This window comes from Pholis gunnellus (genome assembly GCF_910591455.1).
Source record: "Pholis gunnellus genome assembly, chromosome: 1".
NCBI lineage: Eukaryota > Metazoa > Chordata > Actinopteri > Perciformes > Pholidae > Pholis > Pholis gunnellus.
In genome coordinates, this window is record NC_136528.1 from 7,824,818 (window position 1) to 7,836,241 (window position 11,424).

At 40.3% G+C, this 11,424-nt stretch overlaps 2 protein-coding genes across 2 annotated transcripts in view; one reads left to right on the forward strand and one right to left on the reverse strand.

Annotated features, from left to right (window-relative positions):
• Positions 1-4,932, forward strand: part of kcnq1.1 (potassium voltage-gated channel, KQT-like subfamily, member 1.1) — a gene marked incomplete at both ends in the record, with an annotated part of 36,466 nt that extends 31,534 nt beyond the window's left edge. The window contains 7 exon segments of the mRNA XM_079160541.1: positions 167-296; positions 2,047-2,122; positions 2,524-2,618; positions 3,607-3,653; positions 3,761-3,822; positions 4,680-4,723; positions 4,725-4,932. Of these exon segments, the coding sequence (XP_079016667.1) occupies positions 167-296; positions 2,047-2,122; positions 2,524-2,618; positions 3,607-3,653; positions 3,761-3,822; positions 4,680-4,723; positions 4,725-4,932 (662 nt within the window).
• Positions 4,933-9,941: 5,009 nt separating this feature from the next.
• Positions 9,942-10,593, reverse strand: cdkn1ca (cyclin dependent kinase inhibitor 1Ca; the record flags this gene model as incomplete). Its single annotated transcript, XM_079156456.1, has 2 exons — positions 9,942-10,042; positions 10,170-10,593. 2 exons carry the CDS (start codon positions 10,591-10,593, stop codon positions 9,942-9,944), a joined length of 525 nt encoding a protein of 174 aa, XP_079012582.1.
• Positions 10,594-11,424: the final 831 nt, after the last annotated feature.

Consider the following 11,424-nt stretch of genomic DNA (forward strand, 5'->3'; position numbering starts at 1 on the left):
TGGCACCAGATGAGTTCCTTGCACACCGGTGTTTTTCAAAGGCAACTGCTCCGCCTGCACTGCCCGTATTTACGCCCCTGGCAAAACCTAATCAGCAGCATCACTGAATGTTCTGGATGCCCAGATATATTGCTAAAGTCCTGTATGTTTATGTGTGAACGCGCAGTGAAAAGAAGCCCGGGCCTCTTGGACGTCCACTCCCCCGGCCCTCTTCAGAGGAACTGCAGCTTTGCAGACGAGCTGGAGCCTGAGCCGGAGCGCTACAGCGAGCTGGCTCCCGTCACCTCCGTGTCACAGTGAGTGCAATGCAATGGAACTGGTGCTGTGTTTTATGTGCCAGTGTGTTTTAATGAGCATGCTGGAGAACGTTTAGACATTTATTTTTATTTATTTTTTCTGCTCCTCGTAATTAACCCTTGTATGTGCCAAACCTCACAGTGCTCCGGTCTCTGCCGTGAAGTGAATCTCTATTAGAAAAAGAAAACACTTGCTAAGTGCGATGCAAGTTGCACAGTAAGTGAAACAAATGCCGCGACAGTTTTGACCCATGGGGATTTCCTTGCTAGACGGTGGGGTAATGATGCAGAGTGGGAACTGCATGCGGCAGCGTTGCTGGCGAGGATCACTCTGTGCTCTGCTGACTCCAAAATACGTAACCAGCTGTTCACACAGAGCAATGCCACATCAAATCCCATGCTAAATTGAACCATTATGAGATACTACTGCTGGTTTCGTCCATGATGAGAGAACACCTTGTTTAAAAAAAGCTAGAAAATGTTGCTTCTTTTTCCCAGGTTTGCTTTGTATTTTGAGCTGCATTGCAGATTGAAGGCATCCAGTCTCCATATTGTGTACAGCAGTTAAAAAATAAGCTAAATTAAGATGCAGTATGGATTCTGGATGCAGGGTAGTTTAGAGAAGTCATATTTCTGCAGCTGCCCTGGTGTTGACACACACACGGTGTTGGTAAATTGAAGACAGAGGTATTGAGAGTTATAACGCAACTACCACACATTTATCACAAACAAACACAACACCTCTAGTCACGCAGTGGCGGACATGGTCTTTAAAGTGAAACAACAACAACAAAAAAGCTGGGATTGCAGCAGTTAGGTGGGTGGGGGTGTAAAGGTTTACAGCCTCCCAGAAAGATTTGTTTTCATGTTTCTCACGTTGTACTGTTTGTTTCGATCTCTTGAAGCAGTTGGAGTGATCGCAGGAGAAAACACAAGGTGTAAAATCAGTTGCACTTGGGACCAAGGCTGACTACTTTTCCTCGATGGCAACAGAAGTTTTACATACGTGTTCGTTAATGTCGGAGTAAAGATAAGAAACACTCCCTATTCAAACTGCACTTTCAGCAGTATTCATTAGAGTCATTAGAGTTGAAAAGAAGTGTCCACCTGTTGGCCTCACCGTCGGTCTCTGGTTTTGTCACCACCATTTGCGGTGAAGATGGAACCATATAATAGATTACGGAGCACTTTGCATTTCACGATTTTGTTCTAATGTGACAAAATGTTATGATACATTTGCTGCATTTGAATGCCAGACCATTGCATAGCCTGTGAAAAATCCATTATGAGACACACTCAGACCTTGTTCCTCTACTGGACTTGACAAAGAGCTACTCCCCACCTCCCATACTCATTTACTGCTTTTCCTCGTGTACCCAGATGAGTAATAGCCCCTTAATACTTCCCGCAACATAATAATGGAGTCTAAATGCACTGCAATTATTCTGGGCTTTTTAGTTATGGTTTTCGGAGAAAGACACAGACCCCACAAATCACAGTGGCTCACCTCATTCAAAGGAAGACGAGTCATAAGGTAGAGGCTTTTCATGTAGACTGAACAGTAATAAGGAAACTGTGCTGAGTGTTTTGGGTGTGAAGGCCACGTCAACCATCCTTTCACAGTGATGTGTTCCTAGACTAATCTAGATGTTAAAGTTTGACATGCTTTCTCTGATACTCACTTTCACAATACTCGTTGCATTTTCTTGGAAGACATTCAAGCTGATTCAGATGAAACTCTTGTACACAGATTGACAGACTCACACCGAAAAGCCATCCGGGTGATCCAGAGAATGCGTTGGCTTGTGGCCAGGAGGAATTTCCAGGTATGTAAGATAGCAGATAACCTTTTCAACCTTTTTTCAAATTGTTAACATTTTAGTACTTCTAACCTGAATTTGAATTATAATTTAGTAAGTACACAGTATGTACAGTTATTATTTGGAAAGCTCAGAGGCAGAGATTGTGGAGTGATGATAGTAAACTTTGCCCCATGTAGAGTTAGACCTACAGATGGATGGAGGTTGGGCTTATGATGACAGCAGCAGTGGAAACAGCGAGTGTTTTGGCGGAGTGTAACAGCGTTTTACAGCAAATTAGCACATCAGCAACTGCTGATGGAAAAAGAAAGTTGCCAGAGCTTTGACACCTTACATTGCCCAACACAACAATTGTGAGGAAATGTTTTTTAATGTAACAGTTTTAAACGTTTTTGTCCCCGTTGCAGCAATCTCGTAAACCGTACGATGTGCGCGACGTGATTGAGCAGTACTCCCAGGGTCACCTCAACCTCATGGTGCGAATCAAGGAGCTCCAGAGAAGGTAAACCGCTTCATGTGAAATATTATGCGGCTTTGTAGAATACTCGATTCGGATAAGTCAATTACCGCATTCTACGGGCTATCGTTTCTGCATAGCAGACCTCTGCTCTGCTCGCGAAGTGAAGCCGGCGCGCCAGAACGTGACGAAATTACGCTGTGTGTTGGTCGTATATTTGAGCACAATCAGAGCTTTTCAGACGTGACCGTCACAAATAGTTCACTGATAAAAGCACTGACATGTTGGAGAAAAAAAGGCCAGTTCATTTTTAAATGCTCTAGAAGCCGAGGCTCTATAAAATCTACATTTGAGTAAATATTTGGCAGCCAAATCAAATTGATGACAGGACATTCGTCTTTTGTTTAATTATAATGCATTCAATACTTTGTATAAAGTATACTGTATAAAAGCATAAGAGTAGTACACGAATATGAGATGGGAGTTTACAGTGATTTACAATTCTTCCTCTGCATTGTGAGGTTGGTTTTATGGCTTTCTGCCGTTTACACTCGCTGTCTGTTTTGATTCTTCACAGCACATTTTGATTGTACACCCTTTGGCGTTTTCTGAGAATAATGCAACAAACAGCTTGTTGAGCATGAATGCCCTTGTGTGTTCTTGTAGCTCGTGTGCCATCTGCGGAAGCTCGCACAAGTTTAAACATAGCTTAACAGACCGTTGCTATGGACGCAGTTCTGATCACCGCACACAGCGAGAGGATTGTTGTTGGTTTCTTACAGATGCAATAAAATCATTTTTAAATCAATAAAATCATTTTCAAATCAATATTTTGTGTTTAGATTATTGATATCCTCAGCAAGTAAACAAGTAATAAAGCATCATGCACAGCGAGCCGGTAGTTATTTCAAAACGAATCCATTTCAGGGTGAGTTGCAAAACAACTCAAGAAACAAGAGGGAAATACAGAGAGGGTGTGTCAATATATACTGTTTATATTCCTCTGACTTGAAACTGCCATATTTTTTCTCAGACTGGACCAGTCCATAGGGAAGATAACTTTGTTCCAGTCGGGCTCTGGTAATGAATCAATCCACTGCACTCTTAAAATATATTACAGTAACTATTGAACAAACCACAACCACAAATCCTAATCCTCCTGTCTTGTCATTTACATCCCTCTGAAGACAGAGCCAGAGACAAAGGCACCAACTCTATCGGATCCAGGCTCAACAGGATTGAGGACAAGGTGGGAATTTGTGCAACTTCAATGGAAAACTGGAACAATATTCCTTTTTACAGTTTCAGATCATGTCTTTTGTTTGTGAAAGAGAATAGTCAAATATTTACATGGTCGTGTTATTTATTCATAGCTTTAACTTTTGTGAAAATGTACCAAAAAGGCCTCTCTATTGACCATACAGTGGCAATTTCACTTATCAAAAGAAACTCAAATTGGGAATAGTTTTGGATAATGCAACAAAAGTTGTACTGCCGTTTTAACATGAAATATCCGCGCATAAGACATGTGGCCCTGTTATTGTCAAATCAAATGCAAAACTTTTAACGGCTTGTGCCAGTTCTGCAGCATAAAAAGAGAAACCTTGATGTTGTTTTTCCTTCAGTTCTTTTCAAGATGTGTCAAAACAAAAATGTTGAATCACAACCTCCTCCCAATGCTTCCCCAAGTGTGCCTCGTATTCCTGCCTTTTCAACCATGTATGAAATTAACAAACAAAAATCTTTTTTTTGGTCAAGAAAGGAGTTTTGTAAATAATAAGGTAGTTGGGTCTTCTTATTTTCACAGTTAAATGTATTGTCTCATTTTGACTTATAATGAATATCTGTCATTAACACTGTTGGGTTCTTTCTTGAACTGTAATTGTGTTCGATGGGCCATTATAGACTATTTACTGTAGGCTACAGCGGTAAAATAATTAGGCACAGGTTGAAGGTTAATGCTATAATGCTTGTTGTCACATAATTGCAACATTGAAATGACTCTTGAAAGTACTTCTTTGAGTAAAAAGAATCATAAGTATTGAATCCAAATCCGAGCCAGTACATGTTGCTTTCATTTGTCAATATTTGATTTGACTGTTATAGATAACGCACATGGACCACACTCTAAACCGCATCGCAGAGTCCCTTTCTGCTGGATCAGAGGGACGTCGGTGAGGGCAAAGGTGGAGGCAGGCTTGGACGGACCAGTAATGTCCTCCCCAGCCTGTACAGCCTGCCAAGCTACGTCCAGCTGTCCTCATCACCTTCGTCCTTCTCCGCCAACACCGCCAGCACCACCGCTGCCTTCACCAAGAATCCCCTCAGCAGCACCGGCAGTCAGGATGAGAGCGGCTGAAACCTGGAACCAAACATCCTCAAAAGTTTTTCTCTTTTTAGTATAAATCATAAAATGTATTCTGAATTTATCCAGTTTTTACTCCATCTATTTGGCTGGCTGGCTGGCTGGTCAAGTTGTATATCTAATTCTGACTTTTTGACACATATTTCACTAAATTTATTACAGTTTAACAAAATGATGTTCTGTCATCAAAAATACAAAGTATAATTTGCAGTAACTATAAATTAGCACTAAAAACCAAGCTTAACTGCTGCAACTAAACTGTTTCTAATCACTGAGCTCTAACTGCACTTATTGCACTCTGCTCTATAAAGCTAAAGCAATAGAGACATAACAAGTGAAAGCTAACTAGCTGGTGAGATGGACACAGCTAGTCAACTTAATTAGATTTTCCCTTGTTTTCTGTAAATTGAAAATATAGATTTTGAACAACTGATATCTTGGCATATTTATACAGTTATACTACATAACTAAAGCTAAATCCATTCATGATGGAGAAAAAACTCTCAGCTAGCTTAACTAGCTTCGTGACCTTTATTTCTTTTATCTCAGCTATTGACTCAAGTAGATTCCATGTGCTGCTGATGGATTCTGGGTTATACTCTTGCAATAGGTGAACAATATCCAGAGGCCGATGATTATTATTAACCTATTCATTATTATTATTTGGGGGAGATACAGATAACAATAAAGCATAAGCAACAGAGCCATAACAAGTGAAAGGTTGCTAGCTAGTAAGACGGGCACAGCCATTTAAATGTACTTTACTTGATTCGTCCCAAGGTGTTTTCTGTAAATTAAATATATATATATACTTTTTGAAGAGATGACAGCTTGGCACACAGTTTTTTCTACTTAATAACTAAATGAGGCAGAAGCTAAATCCATTCATGAGGAGAAAAACTCCCCAGCTAGCTAAAATCCTGCTAAAGCTAACATAACTAGCTTAGTAGCATATATTTCTGTCATCTCCGCTTTTGACTGTAGTGGAGTTCATGTGCTTGAGTTTGATAAATAGACACTCAATTTCTAAAAGCTATGGACTGAAATAAATTTGCCACCACTCACTTTCCACTACACTCACACTGGCTCTGCTATTCTCCAAATGACCAGCTTGAAAATGCATAAAATGAAGGCATTATAACCTTTTTAGACGAATGTAAACCCTTTTTCCAACCTCATTGCCTATTACTCTCTGCCAAACAACGCCTCAGATCTATATGTGAAAGAGAATTACTATTTAAAATCTCCAATTTCAGTATATTGTATTGGCATTAGTTTCATAACCTTGAAGTTTAAAAAGTATTATAGAAATGATTTCCTGTTAGATTCTTTGTTGCCTTTTTAAATATTACTTGAAATCTATTCAGGTTAAAGCCAAAGATGTTGCCACTGCCACGGCATCATGTACTGTGATTCAATATGCTGTATTCTCATGAAAGAAACTAATTTAATTAATTCATATTTAAGGGAAGGGGCCTTACTTTTCAATACTTCATTTGAAAAGTTTCAATTTAATCAAATGGTGTTTCCACTGTTTTCGCTTTTGTAATGTTTAGAAATATTCTTCTGTTGCAATAAACGATTTTGGTAATTATTACCAAGTGTCTTGTGTGTTGTGTCTGGTGCCTTAAGGGGAATATCTGACAAAAACAAATGAGCTAAATATTTCAGTTCATCGTGAGTTTTTTTTCTTTTGCCAGAGGTTGTTTGAAAAAAAGTTGAATTTTTTCATAAAAAGGTGAATGTTTTTGCAGTTGCATCACTTCAGTTTAAAAGATTCATTCAACTTGCTGATTCGTTAATAACCGCATATCACTCGTGCTGGCAGCAGATTTTCATTTATTCTAGTGAGGGGGGGGGGGGGGGGGGCTTTGTCGTGTCCTTACTGCCTTAGAGAAATAGCAGCCAGAAGCATGGCTAAAACCATGCTCCTTACACGGGTGACCTTTGGGCAGCAGATGGTGACCCTTTCCCCGCTGACCATCCATGGGGTGTCCAGGCATTCCTTCACACAAGTGGCCGTGTGGAGAAAAGGCCCAAGTGACCATCTGCCTCTGGTGTCCACAACAAAGGGCCAACCACCCTCCTAAAGTGTGCTGAGGTCGGTTGGCCTTTGTGCTGACTAGGAGGTGGGGGACGGCAGAGTTTCACAACAGGGAGGGTGTGGAGCTTTTAAAAAGACCCCCCCTCCTCTCCCCACCACAAGGAAATGTGTAAAAAGTACAACAGTCATAAACACAAATATAGAGGATCAATCTATCCAGAAGAACTGAACTAAATCGCTTTCTTTGTGAATAACTGCTTTGTTCAAATAACAGTGGTTAATTTGCGGCATGAATAAGATACACAAAGCTACACATTTAGATAAATTCTTTATTATTTTAGGTGTGTTCCTTTACCTTGAAATTTCAAACCAGTGCATTTCTGAATCTACTAACACTCCAAGATGGCACATTTATCAAATTAAGGAAACGTATTATCTTTAATTAAGATAAGCTTTGGACTAACATCTGCCTCCCCTGCAGTTTTGTCATTTAGCTACTTCTAATTTGAAACAAACCTGATCAGAAGAAGCCGAGATCACGCAGATTAATGCAATTTCCATTCCTGAGTAGTATAAATGACAGCATAGGTTATATTTTAGTGTGTCAACATACACTGTACATATTTAATACATTCAGCACCAGTACTGTATTAATTGACATAATCGCTGCACTCTTGAAAATGTAATTTACTGATGATGTACTGAGCAGCTTGTAGTGTACATATTTAACAGAATTTAATTAAGGCGTTGGGTGGAAAAACTAGGATCCCACGGGATCTTTTGGCCCCAAGGGATAGTTTGATTATTGATTTCTTGACTGGTACAGACACAAATCCATTGTAGCAGAATGTTAGATCATCTGTTCCCAAAGCAGAAACAACACACTTAACATTGGCTGTCCTTGGCATTGAGGCGGTTTAAAAATGTAAATGTGATGTTTGCTCTTTCTTGTTTTTATGCTTGAACACAGTCCCTTTGCTGCAGTAGCACACAAGTAAACATGAGCCAAAGTGAGAATAAACATTGGTGGGATTGGTTTGGCCGCATGTCAATGATAATAGCCGCTTTGACTCTGAAAAGGGGACAGAGTGAAAAGAGAAAAGTTGAGGAAAAGACCTGGGGGGTCGAGGAGCTCCCAAAGACTGATTTGCAGGTGAAATAGACGGCACACTCTGCTTTGTGGCCATTGTCTTGCTCCGCAGCCAGATGGCCTCTTGGAATCCTTTAGAGCTGAAAACCCCAACACTGTGGAAGTGAATACGCCTCTGTGGGATTTGGCCTCTCTAATGGGCTAATTTGGCAGTTACAGCTCATATTAACGGATATAATTTCAAGCCTGACAGAACAGTCCTTATGATTGTGATTATGAAACATCTCATAATACAACCCAGAAAATGCAATTACTCGAAAACCTTTATTTATTTTTTTCTCTTTTCGATTGCCAAACTTGCAACTTGAATTGATTTCTCTACGACTTCAGAGGCACACTTATTATTAGCTTACCCATGTGTGGCTGCCACAAATTCAGCACAAAGCCAAAGGTGTGCTTGCTCATGAGACTGAATTCATATTGAAAATCTAATACTTTTAAATTCTCTTCATAAATCTACACTTGCATGAGTCTAGGGTCAGCTTTTCTTGCCAGTAATTTAACACAGCAGCTTTTTCATTAAGTGTTGGTCACTCTCATGATGACGACTTTGCTTTTAAAACCTGATACTGCACTTAAAACAACATGTTAGTTAGTTGCGATATCTAAAGGTGGAGTAGTCTGGGTCCAGAGCATTAATATAGCAGCAAATAACTATTCGTATATGTCAAGATAAAGTAGAGTTAATGTCTACCTGAGCAAAAATGAAGTTTCTTTCCCTGTGTGAGATGTTATCAGAGCTTGTCAGTGCTGTGTTGACAGCGTTGTTACAGAAGTGTAGCACGTTTGACGTTGTTAGCACTGTTAGCGCCATTAGCTGCAAGCCGCCGACTCAGCGGTCGTCTTGATGACAACCGTGTGGAGACAATAGAAATGCTCCCAATCTCATACATAGCACCTTTAACATATGAAGGCAAGGCTGACAAGATGTTTGTCTGTTGCTTCAGGCAAACTGTCTCAATGCAAAAGAGACATGTGTTTTGCACATAAACACTTTATTTTGTATATTACAGCTCAGTGTGTTTGCATCCTGTACTATCAGTATATGTGCTGCAGGGTACAGCTCACTTGGAAGCTTTAAGTCCTGGACCGTAGAATTGTGAGGCATTGTTTGGAGAACTGATTAAGCTTTTCTGAGCTATTTTGTCTCATTTTCTACAAGATAGGAAACAAAATGAAGATGCCATTAACATTTACACGACTGAATAAACCACTTTGATGGCTGGTGGTTGCAAAATGAAATCAAGAAATTAATTTGGTCTACTGATTGTATGAAATGTTTCAATGTGCTATATCTCAAAAAGGAAAGATTCTCCAAGGAGTCATCAGCAAATATAATAATCACACAATCAGAAGTAGAATTAGTGTCACCGATTAAACAGTTTATTGAAATTGCAACAATTGTAGTCATTCACAATCTTAGTGCATTTAGGCAAACAGGACAAGGACAAGACAGTGCTTTTCTATGAAGTTAACAGAAGCAGCTGGTATTACAGAAGTCCACCAACAAGACTGACAAAGAGATGAAATATACAGAAACAAAAAATATTTTCATTCATCAATGAGAAAAAAATCATAAATTAACATATTTAGAAAAATGATCAATGAAAAAAATGTAAAGACTAAATTTAATTAAAGTCCATAAATAGAATAAATAACAGAAAATGGTATAATTTAACCCCGGTTGACAAATGCTAAAACTGCAATTATGAAATAAAATAAAATAACATAAAATACAATCCTTTGGTGCAGTGAATAGGCCTTGGTCCAGTCCATAATATAGTAAATAGTCCATTTTCAGCAGCGTGTTCACCGTATTGTTTTGCATGAAGCTGCTTCACTGGAACTTGTGGGGAAAGGATTCAGGATGCTCTTGGTTTCTATCGTCCTCCTTCTCTTTGCGAAAAAATCTGCCAAGAAAAGAAAAAGAAAATATTTACTCACTTAATATATTAATATTTTTTGTTATTGAATAAGCGTGGGTTGTAGCGTGAACTAACATACTCAATATGAATCTTTAAGACTTTTGTTCCTCACCTGTGATTCGTGCGTTGCTTCCGGGCTTGGCTGCCGGTTTGGTGAGTGTCCTCTTCCTCCGGACGGGCGTCGCTTCCGCGGGACACTTGTGCGTGTTGGAGACGCTGGAGCGGTTCTCCTGGTCGGTCCCCGCGCTGTCCTCGCGGTCGCTCAGCCCGTCGTCCTCCCCGGACCGTGGAGAGCAGACCCCGTCCCTCTGCTGTGTGGACTCCTGATAGACGGCCGCGGCGCAGTCTGCGGGCATTTCCTCCCACTGGAACCTGCCGGACTGCGGCGTCTCCGTCTGGAAGTTAAAGTTCCAGCGGCGGATGTCCTGCTCCGTGATCTCCTTCAGCTTCAGCGTCAAGTCCCGGTGCAGTTGGTCGTGGTCCACCGGCCCAAACAGACTCCTGCAGACCGACTCTCTGCGCCCAATGGAATCCATCCTCTGCGTGCTTCTGGTGGAGTTTTGGTTTGGGAAAAGTCTTTTGAGCGTAGTTTCAGCTGTTGCTGTTTTCAGCTCTGGACATTGCAATGCTGTCGGGGCCATTTAAAGACTGCAGGGCGCACGATGTCCTGTTTGTACACAAAGAGCAGAGGCTGCTGATTGGCTGCATAAGGGGAGAGGGGCGGAATTCATTAATTGTGTGATGAAGACCACAGATCACAGTCCGCGATCATTCAAATGGGAGGTAGGACAGAAAAACTTTATAACCACATAACACAAAGTATTCCAAATGGAACAGCAAGCCGATTAGCAGGTGGCACAACAATCCTAAAAAAAACCCTCAGAGTTGTAATCATAACACTTCTGTTTATGTACATTATGTTTTTTTTCGGAATGAAAAGGCACCGATATGCAGCAGTTTCAGCCTCCAGGGAACAATGATTAGTGGCCGCTACAGGCGTTTCTCTCAAGAGGCCCTAGAGACAAAAGTCTGTTTGCCAAAATGAGGTACAAAGTCCTGTAAGGTCTACAACGAGTGAGTTTGAATGAGTTTTAGTTTAAAACTGCATGTAGGTCAAGATTACAGTAATTAAATCCTTGCTTTAATTGCTTTTGTTTTACCCATTGAAAGAAGAGTGTCCCCCACAGATTAGAGTAGTCCTAATTTTTGCAATTGCTTTAGAAACACAATCAATTCCGCTACTATATGCTAATTACATCATAATGACTACTTGATTAAACTGTTTTTTTTTTTTATTTTCTCTGAGGAAGGCTATGTTCTCACTCACACAGTTAACCACCTTCACAGGGACTTTTTTTGCTGTAATG